Source organism: Balaenoptera physalus (genome assembly GCF_965194825.1).
Source record: "Balaenoptera physalus genome assembly, contig: HAP1_SCAFFOLD_943, whole genome shotgun sequence".
NCBI classification, from domain to species: Eukaryota; Metazoa; Chordata; class Mammalia; order Artiodactyla; family Balaenopteridae; genus Balaenoptera; species Balaenoptera physalus.
The window spans coordinates 274,774-296,616 of NW_028125845.1; the positions used below are offsets into that span (position 1 = coordinate 274,774).

The window sequence follows — 21,843 nt, forward strand, 5'->3', positions numbered from 1 at the left end:
GGGCTCTGTAGTTGTGACGCGCAGGTTCCAGAGCCCGTGGGCTCTATAGTTTGTGGCACGCGGGCTCAGCAGTTGTGGCGCATGGGCTTAGTTATCCCTGCGGCATGTGGGATCTTAGTTCCCTGACCAGGGATCGAGCCAGCATCCCCTGCATTGTAAGGCGGATTCTTTACCACTGGACCACGAGGGAAGTCCCTGGAGACATGTCTTAATTCTATGCAACACTTAACCTACTTTGCTGCTGCTTTTTTTTTTTTTTTAAGTTATTTATTTTTGGCTGCGTTGGGTCTTCATTGCTATGTGCAGGCTTTCTCTAGTTGCAGTGAGCGGGGGCTACTCTTCGTTGCGATGCGCGGGCTTCTCATTGCGGTGGCTTCTCTCGTTGCGGAGCGTGGGCTCTAGGCTTGTGGGCTTCAGTAGTTGTGGCACGCGGGCTCAGTAGTTGTGGTGCACGGGCTTATTTGCTCCGTGGCACGTGGGATCTTCCCGGGGCTCGAACCCGTGTCCTCTGCATTGGCAGTCGGATTCTTAACCACTACGCCACCAGGGAGGCCCCTATTTTGCTTCTTGATTTATCCACTTATTCCATAAGGAAGAGCAGATGGTAACTCTGCTTTCATCCTTTCCTTGTTCTTGGCATCTGCATTCTCTATCATTTTTCTCACAAATATTACTTATAATTGTAAGTTTAAGTAATATTTAACTCTTTTAATATTTAAGGAGAATACCAGGAAACAATGTATTACTTTGGCATTACTTTGGCATATTAAATATGCATTAAAAATCCTTGTTTTCTGAAAATAGTAGCAGCTTTGAGAATGGCTGGATTGTGAATCACATACTCTGGACCGATTTTGGGTCTGTCTGGGCCACCACTGCCTGCCCATAGGCTTCCAGCTTTCTAGGTAGTATATGTATTTGTATGCACGGGGATAGCCCTGTGCTCAGAGAATGAAATGAGACAATAGCAGATGGCCAAGCATGCAGTACAGTGGGATTAGCACCGGCCTCTCCTTTCCAGGGCTCTCCGCTATGGTTTAAAGTAGTTTTGTGTTACAATAAATTTCTTATCTTTATAATAAATCACTGACCTGGAAAGTGTAATTGAGCATTTGAATCTGAGCTGCATTCAGAATCTGTGTTAAAATTGTACAGCTTCTTGCTTGATTGATTATAAATGGTAATGTAGCTTGGAGTTTAATTTGCTGACGCAGACGTTATCATCTTTCCCTTGTATGCTTCTGTAACTTCTCTTTATTTCACCTTGCCTGCATCTCCAGTTTCCTAGGTTTTGGTATTTAGAGTTTAGATTTATCAGTAGCAGAAAGCTAACTGATAATTGAATTAGAAAGTTTTCCCTTTTTGTGGTCCTGGATTGGTTCTTTAAGTCTCCTGTTATTTTGTTTTCGGTAGGAAGTCAGAAAGAATAGGTTCTTTATACACTCTATTTGTTTGCTGTAGAGTTTTGACTTAAGGACATGTTAGTTTCTTCACTTTTTCCATATCATAAAATGGAAAAAGGACATGTTAGTTTCTTCACTTTTTCCATATGATAAAATGGAAAGAATATATTTTATCATTGGAAACAATATTTACTAATTTATTCTGAGAAAATTAATATTTTAAAAATTGTGCTTTTATTTTTAATAAGGATTAATTGTAATGTTTTCTAAATATTATTTTTAAATCACAAGCCAGCTGTTAATGAAGCTAAGTTGAAAGAAGAGCAGGTCAGGCCCTAATTGGATTTTAAGGTGGAAACTTAATATACTTAGGCATTAGAATTTTCCCTTTTCTTTCTTTCTTTATTATTTTTTAATAGAACTCAGTTTAATTAAACATTTTTTTCCTCAGTGGAAAATATGTATTGCTAAATTCTTGAAATATTTTATTGAAGAAACAATGCATAGTAAATGAAGTCTGATTGATGATAACTTTTCTGCTGGGGAATATGCTCCATATGGATTTACTTTGCTTCGTATAACTTTTTTCCCCTCACTTTTTCAAGTAAACCTTAAGGAGGGTAGATAGTTGAACTTTCAAAGTCTGGTTTAACTTCCATTTGTCAGTAGATAACTTTTTAAATGATGCTGGTATTATACAAGTGACATCTTACAATGATTGAAGAATTATTCCCTAAAAAAGGGAGGATCTTAGTTTACTTTGTTACAGAATATCTTTTCATTATGATATGTTCCTTCTCACCATCCCTCCTCTTCCAGAACACCCCTCTCCAAAAAATAAAAACAATAAAAGAAAACACAACATGCCTCATCCCTATCTTCTGATAATCTAGAAACAATACACTTTCGATATCAGTGATTAAAACAGAAAGAGCAATAGCATTGTAAAGATAGACGGGGGAGGAAAACCTCTCGCTGCATAGTAAACTATTGCTGAAGCTTAGTGGAGTAAACAGTCATTTTATTTGTGAATCAGGAATTCAGGAAGGGCTCTCTTGCGTAGTTTGTCCCTGATTTGTTTGGTGACAGCTGGGGGTGTCTGCAGCTGGGTGACCGATTACCAGGATGGTTTCTTCATTTGCGTACATCCTGCCTGGGTATTCCTTGGCCTCTGGCTCCGTGGCTCCGTGGCCAGTTAAGGGTTGCGCTAGGAGTTGGTTTGGAAGCAGCAGGGGATTCCTTTTGTCTGTACTCTTTTGGTCACAGTAGTCACAGGACCTAACTTGATTTGGTGGCGGGGGCGTCAAGGAAAATACTCCACGTCTTACCGGAGGAGTGGCAAAGCCACTTACAAAAAAGCACGTGAAGTCGGAGACATTGTTGCGGCCGTCTGTGCAAAATATCTGCTCCAGCTGAATAAAAATGTTGGATAAGGGATTGAGACCATGAGGGCGAGATGTTGTTTGTGTGGTATGGTAACAAAGCTCTCACTTTCTTTTCTGTTGTCGTATGACTTTTTTGTATATTTCCATGTTCTGCTCAGTGTTTTAATCTCTTATTCATAGGACTTCTACTATCATCCATTGCTGTCAACAGAAGTAACTTCAAACCAGAAGGAATTCTAAACAGTTTTAAATTGTTTTACCCAATTGAGGCATTATCACTGGGTATGAAAATAATTGATAGGAAAAGGGTACAGAGGAATAAGGTGTGTGGAAAGGGCAGGCTGACAGCAGAAGGTGAATTAATGCTACGTATTCAATTTGGAGATCATCATAGGTGAACAGCACAACCGTCTAGATGAAAACTTTTGCGTATGAGTGATCTAACGTGGAAGAGGCGCCATCTAGAAGCGCGTCAGACTGAGTATGTGCGTGGATGACACAGTGATTGCAAGAGAATTTTTAAGTCCATTAAGAACAGAGAAACTTGACTAAACTGTTATTTGCATTTGTGTTATTTGGGGAATAACGCCAGATAAATCTCAGTACTAGAGTAGTTTCACGCTTCGTTGATGGATATTGGGAACCTTGACTTTTTTTTTTTTCTGTTTTCTTATTCTGTCACAGAAACTATGCTTTTTAAAGATTGACGCTTCAAATTAATAGATTATAATTTCATTCCATTTATATCAGTGTTTCTTAATGGGGAAGGGAGGGACAGTTTGTCTCAAAAGGGGCATTGTACAAGGTCTAGAAACATGTTTTGGTTGTAAAAACCCCTGGGTGGAGGGGGGGGAGGGGGGAACCTTGACTTTTAAAGCTAGCACCATGGGGTTAATTGGATTGATGCTTTTTTTTTCCTCCCTAATTGAGATATAATTCACATACCATAAACTTTACTAATTTAAACTATATAATTCAGTTGTTTTTGGTATACTTACAAGGTTGTGCAACCATCACTTTTGTCCAGTTCCAGAACATTTTCATGACCCTAGAAAGAAACCCATACCTGTCACAACCCCTATACTCTGCATCCACTGCCTACTTTTTGTCTTTATCAATTTGCCTATGCTAGACATTTCATAGAAATGTAATCATATAATAAGCTTTTTATGTCTTGCTTCTTTAATGTTTTCAAGGTTCATTATGTTGTAGCAAGTGTCAGTACTTTATTCCTTTTTATGGCTGAATAATATTCCATTGTAATGAATATAGCACATTTTTTTTTTATCCATCCATCAGTTTCTGGACGTTTGGGTGGTTTCCACTTGAATAATGATTATGTTACATCTATGTACAAGTTTTTGTATGAACATACGTTTTTCATTTCTCTTGAGTTTATATCTTGGGATGGAATTGATGTTAACTTTACCTGTAACTTTTTGAGGAACTGCCAAACTGTTTCTAAAGTGGCTGAACCATTTTACATTTCTGCCAACACTAGTTATTTTTCTTTTTCAAATAGCCATTCTAACGGGTGTGCAGTGGTATGTTGTTGTGGTTTTGACTTCTATTTCCATAATGACAAATGATGTTGAATGTCTTTTCATGTAATTGCGGGCCATCTGTATATCTTCCTTGGAGAAATGTCTATTCAGATCCTTTGCCCATTTTTTTTTTTAATTTTTATTTATTTATTTATCCATCCATCCATGGCCGTGTCGGGTCCTCGCCTCTGTGCGAGGGCCCTCTCCAGTTGTGACAAGTGGGGACCACTCCTCATCACGGTGCGTGGGCCTCTCACTGTCGCGGCCTCTCCCGTTGCGGAGCACAGGCTCCAGACGCGCAGGCTCAGCAATTGTGGCTCATGGGCCCAGCCGCTCCGCGGCATGTGGGATCCTCCCAGACCGGGGCTCGAACCCGTATGCCCTGCACTGGCAGGCAGAATCCCAACCACTGCGCCACCAGGGAAGCCCCCTTTGCCCATTTTTAAATTGAGTTATTTGTCTTTTTATTGAGTTCTAGAAAGTCTTTATTCGGGAGATTCCATCCATATCAGATAAGTGATTTGCACATATTTCTCCCATTCTCTGGGTTATCTCTTCACTGTCTTGATAGCATCCTTTGATGCACAAAAGTTTTAAATTTGATGAAGTCCAATTTATCTGTTTTTTCCTTAGTTGCTTATGTTTTTGACATCATATCTAAGAAACCATTGCCTAATTGAAGGTCACAAAGATTTCCTCCTGTGTTTTCTTCTAAGAGTTTTATAGTTTTAGCTTTTACATTTAGGTCTTTGGTCCATTCCTAGTTAATTTTTGTATGTGGTGTAAGGTAGGGATCCAACTTCATTATTTTGCATGTGGATATCCGTTTGTCCCAGCACCATTTGTTGAAAAGACTGTTCTTTTCCCACTGAATGGTCTTGGGACCATTGCTAAAAATCAGTCGTACATAGACACACGTGTTCATTTCTGAACTTTAAGTTCTGTTCCATCAATTTATATGTCTGTCTGTTTCCCACATCACACTGTCTTGGTTACTGTAGCTTTGTAGTAGGTTTTGATACTGGACACTGTGAATCTTCTACCTTTCTTCCTTTTCAAGATCGTTTTGGCTTTTGGGCATCCAAAAAAAGAAGTAACCGCCTCCCCCCAACATCAGGTCTTTCAGCTGATCAACACAGGATGTCTTTTAACTTATTTAGGTTGTTTTTAGTTTCTTTCATTGATGTTGTGTAGTTTTCAGTTTACAAGCCTTGCACTTCTTTAAATTTATTCCTAAATATTTTATTATTTTTGATGCTACTGTAAATGGAATTTTCTTTACTTCATTTTTAGATTATTTATTTTTAGTGTAAAGACATACATGTGATTTTTGTTTATTGGTCTTGGGTTTTGAAACTTGGCTAAATTGGTTTATTATCTTTAATGGTGTTTTAGTGGATTCTTTAGTATTTTCTACGTATAAGATAAAGCCATCTGCAAATAGAGGTAGCTGTACCTTTTCTTTCCAATGTGGCTGCCTTTTATTTCTTTTTCTTCCCTAATTGCCCTTCCCTAATTGTCCAGTATAATGATGAATAGAGGTGGTGAGAGTGGACATCCTTGTCTTGTTCTTTATCTTAGGGGAAAGGTTTTCATTTTTCACCTTAAGTATGATGTTAACTGGGTTTTTTACAGATGCCTTTTATCCAGTTGAGGAAGTTCCCTTCTATTCCTAGTTTATTGAGTGTTTTTTATCATGAAGAGGTGTTGGATTTTGTCAAATGCTTTTTCTGTAGTTATTGGGATGATCATGTGGTTTCTGTTCTTTATTAATATGGTACATTATATGGATTGATTTTTGTATGGTGAATCAATCTTGCATTCCTGGGATAAGAGTGGATGTGTTTTTAAAGAGCCTTGTATTTTTCACCTGGAGTGATGTAGAAACTTGTTCTACCACCATTATCATGGAGGTAATAGGAATGGACCTGAGAGAACATAGCCTTTGGATAAATGCTTTATTTTCAAGTGCTAGGGTATAATATAAACAAGAAGCATTCAAAGGCTTATAGTGTAATGCTTTGTACAACACAGAAGTAATTTTGACTCTTATTAAAACATCATTTCTTTGGACTTTTAAGTAGCTTCGTGAATAATTTGAGGATTTATGTGATGTGTCCATTTCCTATTAATCGTATGCCATATTAATATTCTCAGAGTCTTGCAAGCTCTAGTTTGGAGTGCTCTGACTTCTGTTTTGACTGAAAACATATTTTAAACTTGAAAAATGGTAATTAACAAGTCAATATGGAAGGGTCAGATTCCTTTTGGGACAAAGGTTGTTCTTCGTAGTCTCTCAGGAGACCTTGTAGCAGGAACTTGTCAGAGTATAAATATTACATAGATAAATATCTAGAAAGAGGCAAAGGATTTGGGAAAAAAAATGCTTGATCAGAGTTTTGAAGCACAGTTAATATTTTCTTCTGCTTAAAACTGCTTATAATTTGGCATGAATTAACTTGCATTGCATTCTCACCTGTGGGAATGCCTGTTTGGATAGACGCCTAGGTGCCTGTCAACTCTAGTTGAGAAGTTGAAATAATTAACCTCCTGAAGAAATTATTAAATCAAACTTTGATGAAGTAGCTTTTTGTGCTCTTCCTTCTCTCTGCCATACCGATATGTACACCCTCACCAGAAAATAGCTTCCAGCATCAGATGTGTATTTTGTCCTTTATCTGTTTTATCTTCCTGTAATTGCCAGACCTCCTTACTTTTTTCTCCTAACACTTTTTTTTTCCTGCAGGGGTTTTTCAGATTAGAAAAATCATTCAAGTTGACCAAGGAGAATTTACTAAATTTAATAAGATTCTTGAGCTTCCATTGCATATAGGTGAGGAACTGTTGTTTGGATCTGTTCTCCCTGCATCCCAACCAGGCCAAACTCTTACACAGCAAATTTGGTAACACAGTATCTTTGTAAAACAGCTAAGCAAGCAATTTTAAGTGAAGTGGCTATTCGTTTTAGAAGATATTGTGGGTATTTGAAAAGAATGCCACTAATTAATGATTTGTAACTTTTTGATGAAAGCTGTGGGTGCTCTTCATGTAAAAATGCACATGGCTCATTTGTGTGGACTGGGATGTCAGACACACCTTAAAGGCCATCCCTGAACTCCTGCTTCAAAATGCCCACCACTGGTGAAACAATCAAGTTGGGATACAAGGGTCTCTAGGTTTTACAAAGCCATAAAATTACGTATATGGTTCAAATACAGCATAAATTGAGAGCAATTACAATTTCATGTTAAATATTATTTAACTAGAAAGAGCATACATAGCTGCTGGGCATAATGGATGCTGTGATGAGTGACCCAGATCCCTGCTGAGGGTTGAAGGATGTATTCCCCCAGGTGCTGGAAGTATCCCCTGTGGAGATTGCGTTGGCTAAAGAGACCTACCTTGTACAAGGCCACATCCCTTCCCATTGGTATCCAATGATTGATCCTTGTAGGGTACAAGGGCTTGAATCCATTGCCCTGACTTGGGGCAACTCTGAAAGGTCATCGCAGATTCAGAGCTCCCCATGGGGTTGTCTGAATCCTTTGGGACTTCATGGCAGCCTACTTTCTCCCTCTGCACCATCATGCTCCCCCCCCCCCCCACTTCCTTTCCACTGGCATTGATCCCAAGAGCACCCTCTAATTTCTTGAACAATAAAATCTGTCTCAAGGTCTGCTTCTTGGGAAACCCAGCCTTGTCACACTAGGATTGACTTTTAGTACAAGTTAGCTTACTTCAGGCCATAAAAGTAGGCCTGGCTAAAATAAAAATTGAGTGAGATGAACTTGAATTTAGACCTAAAATATGTGAAGCATCCTATTGCTGTTTCCTTTGGACCTAATATTTCAAATAGGTTTTGCAAGTCTTGGTTTCTCTGGATTCATTTGTTATCTCTCAGTCTTCCTTTAGCATTGTGGAAAACCCCCCAAGTCTCTGACAGCTTGGTTTGGTCCCACAGTATGAACCTGTGGAAGGTGTGGGTTAAATAGAAACGCTCACATGGCCCACAGAAACCCCTAGAGATTTCCCATGTTGGTAAGTGCATATGTTAGGAGAATCTCTCTTATCATGATCCTAATCATATTTCTTGTAAATCCTGAGATTTCTCAGATAGGAGTTAGAAAATTATTGCTTTTGTCATTATCATTGAAATCATGTATGTCCATTCGGAATATTTGAAAAATGTGGAAAAGGTATAACAAGGAAAATTCTGTGTAAAAATAAACTTTTCCTTCAAATTGGGATAATATTGTACATTTTGATAACTTTTCTTTTTCATGTAATGTTACATAATAAAGAAGTTTGCATATCCTTAATTAATCATCAAGTATATGAACTGTAATGGTTGATAGAGCATATTTAATTTAGCTAGCCTTCTATTGTTATGTACTTGATTTTTCCCGACTTTGTTATTGGTAATAAGTAATACAAAGAATAGTGGTTCTTTGTGGGGGGATGGGCAGAAACTAAGCCTAGTGTGTCTGCTTTAATTAGTTACTTAAAAATACTGAGTTCTTTCATCACTAAAATGTAGTGAACTATTAGATCTAAGAGTGTTCTATCTATTGTTATCGTACAGCTTCAAGGGATGCCATTCGTATAGGTGTGAATTGAGGTCCTAGGTACAGTCTCATCATTGCCGCTGCTTCACAAGGACAGCCACCATGGGTTTATGGGTCCTCTTTTTGTTGTTTTTTTTTTTTTTTTTTTTAGCAATTTTAGCATATGAATATCCGTCAAGTTTTTATATATGCCTGCCAGATATAAAAAGAAGTATTTGAGCCATTTCCTTAATTGTCTACCAAGCAGATCTTGACTAGCAGTGTGACCTTTGGTCTCACCAGCTTTTGCTTCATATTATCCAGTTTTTTTAATTCAAGAGGTCCCTAGTTCCATTATCTGTACCATGAGCAAGTCTATCAAGGAACTTACTTTCCCTCCCAGCAATTAATAAAATCTAACCGGAGCAATGGACTCTGTATTTTCCTAAAGGTCATACCTATACTTCCTGTATAGTTCAATTTGAACAGTTTTTAAGATAAAATACAGTAGTACTCTGCTGAAGTTTATTACTTTTTAAATGTTCTCGTCTTTCCCATCGTAAGAATACAGTTGTATTTTAGAATTGAAAGGAATATTAGTGGTCTTTGTCTTGTAGGTAGGTAATTAGAAAGAACAAGTAACTTGCCCAGTGGGACATAGCTAGCTATTTATTCAACACGGTAATCCGTCCATTACTTATATGATGAGAGAATAGCACAATTGGGAGGGAAACTCAACCAAAGAAATAATTGGTTGTGTCAGCCAGAATCTTTGCTGGGCTTATTAAAGACCCTAAACAGTCATTGAGAATATAGATATGGGAGTTTTAACAACCTAAATTGTGTTTAAAACACTGCTTAGAGTTCCACATGACTTTGTTGCTCTTGTATCCTCTAATCGTTGGAAACACATAACTGGACAAGTAAAATTTAGAGACCAGTACAGTCTGGGCAAACCCTGATCATTTTGGTAAAGTATAGTTGTGCCTTGTTAGTACATTTCACAGGCCTGCAGGATGGTAGACAGACAATTGCGTAGATCAGGGGACTTAGTGAATTTTTCCTTTTTAGATTCCATTGATTACTGTAGGTCTCTTTTGCCAGCTGATTATGACCAGTTCATCCAGACTGTACTTTTACCACTGATACTGAGAGGTATTATTAACCAAGAAGGTAAAGGTCAGAGCCTTTCTGAGTAACTTGCTTTCCACAATACATTTGACACTGATGGCTGCTTAGAACAAGTGTGGAGGCATCATCCAAAAAATTCTTTCCTTTAAATGATGTTCCAGGTAGCTAGGTGACTGCAAGGAGTATTTTGGGATTTCTTGTCCTTAGAACTACATCCTATAGGAAGTCCCTTCTACGTTTGCTCAGTGATTAGGGCCTCAGCAGCAGAGCAATCAGTTCCACTTGACTAGGAATAAATCACCCACGTTGAACCATGATAGTTTCTGACAACTGGCAATGCTGATAAAAACCAAAACAAAAGATGTTAAGAAATCTGTGCCAGTGTGGAGCTGGTGTGCAGATTTGATGGATTCACGTGCAGCATGCATTCTGCGTTAGTCTTCCTCCTCTTTCATCGGTTTTTCTCTCTTTGTAAAATAAATATTGTACGAAAGAAAGGCTCTGTATCATATAATAATTATTTCTATTTTCTTTCTAGCTCAGTTAACAGAGTTGTACCCTAATTAGAGAGGTCATTTTAAGGAAAACGCCTTCCTTCTCTAAATAGTTATTTAGAAAGTGTTTCCTTCTTGAATTCTTCACTCTTAGTTCTTCTCTATGATTTTAGGCTGTATGTATAAACCTGATTGACCCTTCTCCTCCCTATTCATCACCAGGGACACAGATAATATAGACTAAACACCAATTCCTTCGATCTCTGCACAATTTTACTCATGCAGAAATTGAATACATGTTAATAGCTGCTTAATGATTTCTTCTTAATACAGATTGGTTATGCATAAAGTAGGAAGAGCCCATAGAATTATAAAATACATTATTTTCTGCAACAATTTTTTATTAATTTTCAATATTATTAAGTATAAGTTATTAAAGTAAAAGAAGAAAAGCTTTTTTAGCTATTGTTAAGTGCTCCTTAGTCCGTGTGTATAAATAAACTAGCCTCCTTCTACCCCTTGAAAGGCTAAACAGACTGTCTTAATACTATCATGATATTGATCCTGATATCAAGTACCTTTGGTTCTGCCCACCAGCTTTAGTGTGTTATGTTTGACTGTACACGGAAGTACATGGAAGATGCTCTTCTGCATTGGCAGTGGTTTGGTACCTCCACCCTTCCTTCTTTGCTTCTGTAGGGGAGAATATTTTCATATGTGACCGTAGTAATAACATTGTGTTTATTGATAAACACTACTTAATAACAAGGAATCATTTATGGAAAGATGCTTGAGACATCTTTGTGTGATTCTTCTTTCCCCCCCCCCCGCCCCCCATCATAGAACATATTATTTATAGCACAGTGATTAAGAGTAGAATTCTGGAGCTAGATTGCCTAATAATTATAGTCTTGTGGTGGAGCTTCAATAGTTGTTATACATAGATTTCTGAAAACAGTGCCTGATACATACCACACTCTCTGTGTTAGTGGTGCCTCTTGTCACCACTGCCGCCGCCTCCTCCACCACCCCCATCACGAGTAATTTTTTGTTGTTTTTATCATATTGCCATTTTAGGGATTCTGTGGTTTCTGTTTCTACAAAATGGAAAGTTTTTTTCTTGGGTAGATATTCTGAGCATATTTAAGGGAGTATTTTTCCACTTAGCATGATTCTGAAGCAGTCATCTTTATCATTAATAGTCGAGTATGTGCATAACTGATCCAGTTTTTCTCTTAGCTGTTGTATTCAAAGCTTTTGTAAATAGTGTATTTTAGATCCTGTGGATAATTGAACTTGGTATAGAATGGGATTTCCACTATATATTTTATAGAAATTGCATAGTAAATACTGAAATGGTGTGATATGGGACTATTAGGGTGAACAGTTTTCACAACCTCTATATTGGATTAGTTAAAAGAAGAGAATAATGGCAAGATTAATATGATAGCATTCATACACCCCTTGGTTAGCAACGTCTGAACCCAGAGAGCCTTGATCACAAAATCACGATTTTGAGTCTCAACCAAAGTGAGGATATATAAAAGGAGTTTTCAGTAGGATTCAGCTGCTGTCCATCATGATGCTGGGTAAACGGAAAGTGCTTTGTACACACCCATCCTCCCACACACCACACAGAGCCTCTTTTGGGTTAATGCTCTTGCAGCTGTTTTGCACATATCTGTATCTACTGCAGGTCTTCCTTGCCGATAGCAGCTTGCCCAAAGGAGACAGCTCTAGTGAGCGCTGCCCTTTCTTCACCGTGGAATGGCTATTTCTGCTCTCCAGGAATAGCCATCCTCTTCCTCCCCTCCAACTCAGCAGTTTAGACAGCTGGCTAATTGGATAAGAAATTAGCTTAGGGAGAACTTGTTAATGGGGATTTTACCTGGTTTAGCAGCTTCTGCACCTGAGTATATCAGGAAAAGTCTTTTTGTTTGTTGGTTTGTTTGTTTGTTTTTGTTTTTGCTGGCAAAGAATAATGGATCCCTTTAATAGTTGGACTACATACAAATTATACAAGTGGAATTGTTAACAGTTAACATCTTAATTATTTCTTAGATGCTGATGATGGAGGAGAAAGAAGGGTATAATCCTTATTATGCATGTAAGGGCTGTTTGTATATTAGGTGGGCTCATAAAACAAATCTCTGGTTTCTTGTATGTAAAACTTGGTTGGTTCTATGAAGTTTTATTTTTTAAAAAAGGTGGTTGTACTGCTCTTTCTTGGTAAAAAAGTCTAATCAACAGAATGATGATATCTTTTTTGTGTGTGTAAGGTTTATATGTCAGCAACTAGGATGACCCGCACAGCTGGTTAAATATGTAAACACCAGGGCATCATTGCCTTCTGTATGTTATGGAGTACTAGATTTTTAAGTGGCAAAATCTCTTTAGTGGTTGTGAATTTACCTAAGTATTGATCCATATGAGATTCCAATAGGAGTGTCTGATTAAACTAAATGAAACTAATGCTTTTCATAGGTGATGGTCTTTTCTCTCACAGTATGCTTTGGACTTTATCGGCATGGAAAAGACTGGAGCCAGTTGCAGTGGTTCACCTGTAGGATTCTTCCTTCGTTCAAGAGTGAAAATCCAAGCCTGACAGTACTCATGGTTCCCTATTCTGAGTTCGCTGAATCTTTTCACTTAGCTTATTTGTTCTGCTGTGGAATTCTCAGGGACTGTAGAGAGGGACCTTTTTTTCTTCCCCTTGGAAGGGTCTGCTTGGAATGAAGCAGACCCTTAAAGAGCTTATATTAAATTGATTGATGCAGGAATTATTTGAAGGTTGGATTTAGGTACTTTTGTAGTTCTTTTCTTGGCAGAAGTTTATGTGTATGCCTAAATACAGTTTATAAAAGTCCAAGCTTATGTATTATTTACTGACTAATGAACCAGAATTTATTATAGACCTGATGTGTGCCAGATATGAAGATACAAAGCTGGGGTAGAGGAGTAAGATCCAGTCTATTTGTGGAGATGTGTATAGAATGAGTAATAACAATATGGTTGGAGATTCGTGTTATAATGTATAGATAGATGAAAGAATGGAGATAAATGTATAGATAGAGAAAAGAATGGGAGATGTGTATATGTATGTATGTAGATCAGTACTTAGTTCATGTGTGATGGCATACAGACTGTGGTCATCTTATTGTCATGGGGGTAAGAGCAAGAAAGTCGTCCCAAAGCAGATAACATTTATGTTGCTTTTTGAAAGCCATGTGAAATAAACCAGCTAGTTCAAGAGTAGACGATGATATTATATTCTCCTGCTTCATTTTTCTCTGTAGGACTTATCACCATCCTACATACTATGTTCATTTCATTCATTCATTCCTTGTCTATCGTATTAGGATTAAGCTCTTGAGGGTAGGGATTTTTGTCTGTTTGGATTAATTCTATATCCTCAACACCTAGAAAACTGCCTGGCACGTAGCTGAATGAAAGAATGAAGTTTGTGAGTTTTAGAATAGTTGTCTTACTTATTTTCCTTTTGCTTATTAAGAATATCTCTCTACAGTTCCTCCATATTTTTGCTTACTATTTTTCATTGTGTGTACGGGAGTCTCCCTAGTGATAATATGCTGTTTCCACACTATTTCACAAACCCATCCCCTATTTTCCATCTCTCTTAACTCACTTAGTTTCCAAACTCTCTTACCTGAATTGATACGCTCTCCTAGCTGTTTTCATGTCTCTACGTAACTCCCCTTAGATATTGAATATCTTCTCCACAGCTATCAGAATTATCAGTCTGAAATACAGAACTGACCGGACTGTTTCTTTGCTTAGAAGTCCCTAATAGTCCCCATCTGTCTAGAGTAAAATGTGTGCTCGTTAGAATGGCACGGAAGCCCATCCATAGCTTGGATTCAGGTACATAAAGTCCCCTTCCCATCTTATAATGAAAATGGGTCTGTTCATTTTTCTTTGTGTCACTAGTGCCTGGCATGTAATAGAGAATTCACCAATAGTTTTTTGAGTAAATGAATGCGTACTAGGGTATATGAAGGAATGAATAACTATAATAATAAATTTCATTGAAAATGCTTGCTGTTGAAATAAAAGATGATATAAAAACCTAACTTGAACACTAGCATTTAAGAACAGTTTTTCCGGGCTTCCCTGGTGGCGCAGTGGTTGAGAATCTGCCTGCCAATGCAGGGGACACGGGTTCGAGCCCTGGTCTGGGAAGATCCCACATGCCGCGGAGCAACTGGGCCCGTGAGCCACAACTACTGGGCCTGCGCGTCTGGAGCCTGTGCTCTGCAACAAGAGAGGCCGCGACAGTGAGAGGCCCGCGACCGCGATGAAGAGTGGCCCCCGCTCGCCACAACCAAAGAAAGCCCTCGCACAGAAACGAAGACCCAACACAGCCAAAAATAAATAAATAAATAAATAAATAAATTTAAGAACAGTTTTTTCTTTTTACAGCTGATTTGTTTTTCTTAGCATCCAGCTGTTCAATGTGCTGTCCTCCCTCAGCATTTTTTAAAGGAATCTCTCTGGGCATTTACACTGTTGCTTTGGAAGTAATCCAGTTTCTCATGGCTTTCCTCTCTGTAGGTCTTCCCTTTATCCCCATCCCTATATGTTGGGTCTTTTCTCCGTAGCTACTTTCCTTATTTCTTTATAGAGATTTATGACTCTGCATGTATGACCATACCCATGTGTATGTCTTTTCTCTCTTCTGGCTATAAGTTCTCAGTTTAAAGCTTTGCCTGAAGTTCTAAGACCCTTAGGGTTAAATTACTTCTACAGAGCACACACTGACAGCCCTGATCTACCTGTTTCCAACTTAAAATGATTTTTATTGTGACTGTTTGTATTTCTCTGAATTTCCTTTTTTTTCCCCCCCTTAAATGTGTGTGCACAACTCAGATTGAAAATCTCCAAGAGCAACTTAGAGATAAGGAAAAGCAGATGAGCAGCTTGAAGGAGCGAGTCAAATCCTTGCAGGCTGACAGCACCAACACTGACACCGCCTTGACTACTTTGGAGGAGGCCCTTGCCGAGAAGGTGGGTGACTGGCCCAGACTCCTCACAGACACATTTCTTCTGCCTTCTCATTAATCTGAAAGTCACTTTAGTGATGAGACTTGACAGAGGAGACAGAAGAAGTCGCTTTGGCAAAAGGGAAAAGAGCTGCCTGTACTGTTGCTGACGTACCCAGTGTAAGGGAAAGAAGATTCGTTTTGTTGTTGCCAATTTAAGCACCTGTTGCTAGGCAGGATGGATTCCGTACTGGAGGGCAGTGGCTGAAGTTTCTAAAGAATCAGCCATGTGCTCCCTGTTTACTATCTTCTTTTTATGTGTATGGTCAGCTGGAATTCGGTGATGTGGGAATGTCAGACGCTGACCATCAGGAGGCAACATTAGTTCTCTTTTACTGTGCCGCATTGGGATCTAATATATTCATGGGTTTTAGTTATTAATACAGTGTACTTGCTGTTTTTCTAGTCGTGGCCTTGCCACTTCATTTTGCCTTCATGAGCAAACCTAGTTTTTACAGGAATGGTTGACTAAATAAAGAAGTGGCCCAACATGACAAGTGTTAATGTCTTGGAGGAGGTTTAAGGACTCTTGGTGGGGCATTTTAATTGGATTCTTCTTCTTCTTATTATTATTTTTTCTTTAAGGGATAGGGTTACTGTTCCTTAAGCCTCTTGGACTCAGAATGTTTCAGGCTTCCTGCCTAGGGATCAAGGCTTGATCCCCGAATATATTCAGAAATAATACCCATAAATATACTTAAATTGCTTCAACTTTCAAACTTCCTGAGTATCTGTTGACAGAAGTTTTAATGGTTTCTCTTTTCTTTATCCTTCTTTATGCTTTAAGCTCAACAAATCATAATCTCTCCAACCTCCTCCTGTTTGCTTTGTGAGTTGTGAGTTGTTTCCATTGCTTTGTAGGCAACATGTGAATTATATATAGAAAAGAAATATTTGCTACTTATTGTCCTTAGGGTATATGTATAAGTTTTTTGTTGCTTGGGATTTGAATAAATGAGATTATTCCAAAAGAATACTCTAGGGACATCTAATACTAATTAAGGTTATAGGAAAAGAAACCTAGGGGAATCAAAAGAACAAAACCAGATGTATGTTAGGGCAAGATAGGTTGGAAGGTTGAATTCTTTACAAGGTCAATTATTAACGACCTATCACTGTCTTTTGAATGGAGGATGGAAGTGTGAAATTTTATCAGCTAGAAGCTGAATTGCAGTCATATGATAGAAGTATGAAAGGAATTTTCTCATGTATTGATGTGCTCTCTTATCAGGAGCGGACAATCGAACGCTTAAAGGACCAGCGGGACCGAGATGAGCAAGAAAAGCAGCAGGAAATTGATAACTACAAAAAAGATCTTAAAGACCTGAAAGAAAAAGTCAGCCTGTTGCAAGGCGACCTCTCAGAGAAAGAGGTCAAGATCACCAAAATGGAATTATTTGGTTTGCTTAGCCAGTGCATTGTGTGTATATGTTGTTGGTGTTTACATAATGCGTATAAAAAAAGGGTCTGTTGGAAGATTTAAAGAATCTTCTTATAGCAGGGATTATTACAGGAAGCTTTGCAGAGATATAGTAGATGGAATCATTTCTTTCCTAAGTCTTACCTCTTACCTCTTGCATCTGTTATGAGTTGGCTTCTTACTTGCTAATGACGTTTTACAGGTCCTAAAATAACAGTATTTCTCCAGTTACATTTGGAGAAATATTGTGCTAATGGTGAGAAAGCTGATAGACGAACGGCATATGCACAAGGAGGACAGTTTATTTACATCAGCTCTTAATGATCACCTCAGCATTGGCAGAGAAATCTTAAATGATTGTTGACCAATTAGGTGACTTAATAGACTTTGATTTTACTTTTGAAGAATCTTGTCGATGTCACCTAAATAGCAGAAATGCCTAATGCCTTGTGATCAGATAATAATGAGCTTTAGGGACATTCTCAGGGTTTTCTTTCTAATATCTTTAGGAAAATTTATGGGAATTTGTGTTTCTAATAGAATGTTTCTTCCAAAATTAGAAGAGAAGAAAAAAGTCCGTGTAGCTACTAAGGTTGACTGCTTACATTCACAAAGCTTGATCTACTTCCATTTATTTTGTGGGAATGGATATGTATTGGTAGAGCTCTTTAAGTCACTATTCAGTTGGTATTTCTTGGGAATTCATTCTGTTTTAGTTAGAACTTGAAAGCCAGAGCTAATGTTGTTGTTCTGTATTTCATGTTCTTGAAGTGGAAATATGTCAGTATATGCTAATGGAAAGAAACTACAAACCACCAGGAAAATAAATTTAAGAATTTAAATCTCCATTTTGTTAATAAATAGTATTTATTCTAGATGTATGTTGCTTCTTTTAGGCTTCACTCTTGGATCTGAAAGAGCATGCTTCTTCCTTGGCTTCCGCAGGACTGAAAAAGAACTCACGGCTTAAGACACTAGAAATTGCTTTGGAGCAGAAGAAGGAAGAGTGTCTGAAGATGGACTCGCAGTTGAAAAAGGTTAAAGAAAACTTTTCCAATTTCTTGCTTTGCTTTATTTATTTTTTTTAAGTTTCTGCTTTATAACAAAGTGAATCAGCTATACATAAACATATATCCCCATATCTCCTCCCTCTTGCATCTCCCTCCCATCCTCCCTATCCCACCCCTCTAGGTGGTCACAAAGCACTGAGCTGATCTCCCTGTGCTATGCGGCTGCTTCCCACTAGCTATCTGCTTTACATTTGGTAGTGTATATATGTCCATGCCACTCTGTCACTTCGTCCCAGCTTACCCTTCCCCCTCCCCGTGTCCTCAAGTCCATTCTCTACATCTGCGTCTTTATTACTGTCCTGCCCCTAGGTTCTTCATAACTTTTTTTTTTTTTTTAGATTCCGTATATATGTGTTAGCATACGGTATTTGTTTTTCTCTTTCTGACTTACTTCACTCTGTATGACAGACTCTAGGTCCATCCACCTCACTGCAAGTAACTCAATTTCATTTCTTTTTATGGCTGAGTAATATTCTACTGTATATATGTGCAACATCTTCTTTATCCATTCATCTGTTGATGGACACTTAGGTTGCTTCCATGTCCTGGCTATTGTAAATAGAGCTGTAATGAACATTGTGGTACATGACTCTTCTTGAATTATGGTTTTCTCAGGGTATATGCCCAGTAGCGGGATTGCTGGGTTGTATGGTAGTTCTATTTATAGTTTCTTAAGGAACCTCCCTACTGTTCTCCATAGTGGTTGTATCAATTTACATTCCCACCAACAGTGCAAGAGGGTTCCCTTTTTTCTCCACACCCTCTCCAGCATTTATTGTTTGTAGATTTTTTGATAATGGCCATTCTGACTGGTGTGAGGTGATACCTCATTGTAGTTTGGATTTGCATTTCTCTAATGATTAGTGATGTTGAGCATCCTTTCATGTGTTTGTTGGCAATCTGTATATCTTCTTTGGAGAAATGTCTATTTAGGTCTTCTGCCCATTTTTGGATTGGGTTGTTTGTTTTTTAATATTGAACTGCATGAGCTGCTTGTATATTTTGGAGTTTAATCCTTTGTCAGTTGCTTCATTTGCAAATATTTTCTCCCATTCTGAGGGTTGTCTTCTCATCTTGTTTATGGTTTCCTTTGCTGTGCAAAAGCTTCTAAGTTTCTAGGTCCCATTTGTTTATTTTTGTTTTTATTTCCATTTCTCTAGGAGGTGGGTCAAAAAGGATCTTGCTGCAATTTATGTCATAGACTGTTCTGCCTATGTTTTCCTCTAAGAGTTTGATAGTGTCTGGCCTTCCATTTAGGTCTTGAACCCATTTTGAGTCTATTTTTGTGTATGGTGTTAGGGAGTGTTCTGCTTTCATTCTTTTACATGTAGCTGTCCAGTTTTCCCAGCACCATTTATTGAAGAGGCTGTCTTTTCTCCATTGTATATTCTTGCCTCCTTTATCAAGAATAAGGTGACCATATGTGAGTGGGTTTATCTCTGAGCTGTTTACCCTGTTCCATTCATCTGTATTTCTGTTTTTGTGCCAGTCCCATACTGTCTTGATGACTGTTCTTGCTTTGCTTTAAATAACAGCATAGTAGAAAACTCTATAGTGTCCATATGGAATAACTTACCAGTGGAGTAATAATCTCCTAAAATTCAAAATACCATTTATACCTTGATTAATTCTCTTGGCATTCTTATCCTATTTTACTTTACTCCTGAGAGTCCCCAAACTCTTAGAAAATTGGCAATTCAGAGTAAGATTAAAATATGCAGCTCCTTTATAGATGAAATGTAAGACCACAATGTAAAAATCTCAGTTATCTGATATTTTTCTTCTATTAGCATTAGGCTTCCTGGAAAGAGATAATTTAACAGTGATAGTCACCCATACCGGTGAATATTAGAATTTGGTACAGGTATTTACTATCCATTTCATTGATTTACACCTCTCTAATATTTATATGGCAGTTTGTGGTTTTCAAAGCACTTTCATACTTATTATCTCTGAGTTACCAACTCTGATTAACTGGGTCCAGTTCATGTGATTACTGATGAGAAGGGGGCCCAGCCTAGTCTTGAGACTTGGTGGTGTTCTTTTGACATATATTGGGTGTGTTCAGCATGAACACCTTGTGATGAATCATTATTTAGGGTTTGCCAGAAATGAAGTCATATTCTTAAGCTAAGGAAAGGAAGAAAATCCAGTAGCTTAAAGTTACTTTTGAATAAGTAGGAAAATACTTTTTTTGAGATTAACTAATTCAGATTTGGTAATTGACTTTTTTCCCCCTCACTAAAGAAGTGGAGGTAATTTTCTATTTAATACTGGAATATTGAAGGTAAGACTGTTAGATGTATTTAGGATTATGAAACTGAGCAGTAACTGTCAAGAGTAATAAATGTTATTCACTAATATTCCAAACTCGCCTATTTATGGCAATCCCACATTTTCTCTTTGTTTATTTTTAATCTCCTTGTTATGATACTTCTATAGCTGGCCATTTTTATGATCTCTTAAACTTTGTGTTTAGGTTCATGAGAAAAAATAAAGTTATCTTTGGGTAGAGGACTTGGTGGCTTCCCCCTACTCTGATTTATTACTTGTTTTTCTGCTAATTGCCATTTTACTTTTCGTATTTTCCCTTCTTTCATTCTGGACAACTGTAACTTTTCATTTTAATTAATTAGTGATGTTTTCCTATTACACTGCTCCCACAATGCCCTCCTCCAACCTAAATATAGGTTGCTCTAGAGTTTGCAATATACATTTTCACTCTTTTCTTTTTCCTCAGCTTTTTCAATGCCAAAAATTGTAGATATTTAAGGTGTACAACATGATGCTTTCATCTATGTATGCATTGTGAAATGGTTACCACAGTCAAGCTAATTAACACATTCATCAACCTTAAATAGTTACCTTTTTTCGTGTGTGTGGTGAGAACACTTTTTAAAAATTGTAGTATAATTGACATATAACATTTTATTAGTTTCTGGTGTACAACATAACAACTCAATATTTGTATATATTGCAGAATCATCACCACAGTAAATCTATTGAACATCCATCAGTATACATAGTTATAAATTTTTTTTCTTGTGATGAGAACTTTTAAGATTTATTCTCTTAGCAACTTTGACATATGCAGCACATATTTATAGTCACCATGCTGTACATCACATCCCCAGGACTTACTGTTTTGTAACTGGAATGTGTACCTTCTGGTCCCCTTCACCCATGTCGCCTACCTCTGACTCCCCACTTCTGGCAGGCTACCGGTCTTTTCTGTGAGCTTGGTCTTTTTGTTTTTGTTTTAGATTCCATATGTAAGTGCAATCATAATGACATTTATCTACTCTGTCTGACTTATCTCACTTAGCACGTTCTCAAGGTCCATCCATATTGTGGCCAATGAAAAGACTTTCCCCCTTTTTTATGGCTGAGTAATATTCCTGTGTGTGTATACATACATACATAACGTACATACCACATTTTCTTATCTATTCATCCACTGATGGACACTTAGGTTGTTGAGAACACTTTTTAAGATGTATTCTCTTAGCAAATTTCAAGTATGCAACACAACATTGTTAACTAGAGTCAATATCCTATCCTATACGTTAGATCCCCAGGACTTATTCATCTTACAAGTGAAAGTTTGTACACTTTGACCAACATCTTCCCATTTCCCCACCCCCAGCCCCTGGCAACCACCCTTCTACCCTCTGCTTTTCTGAGTTCACCTTTTTCAGATTCCACATTATAAGCAAGATCTTAGGTGTTTTTAATATGTGGCATTTCCTTCTCATTCTTCTTTGGAGTGTCCATTTTTCTGCTTACATTGCC

General features: G+C 37.8%; 1 protein-coding gene across 1 annotated transcript in view; it reads left to right on the forward strand.

Moving 5' to 3' along the window:
• Positions 1–21,843, forward strand: part of LOC309653701 (ELKS/Rab6-interacting/CAST family member 1-like) — a gene marked incomplete at its 5' end in the record, with an annotated part of 129,269 nt that overhangs the window by 75,427 nt on the left and 31,999 nt on the right. Inside the window, 3 exon segments of the mRNA XM_082478539.1 lie at positions 15,389–15,526; positions 16,793–16,933; positions 17,878–18,018. Of these exon segments, the coding sequence (XP_082334665.1) occupies positions 15,389–15,526; positions 16,793–16,933; positions 17,878–18,018 (420 nt within the window).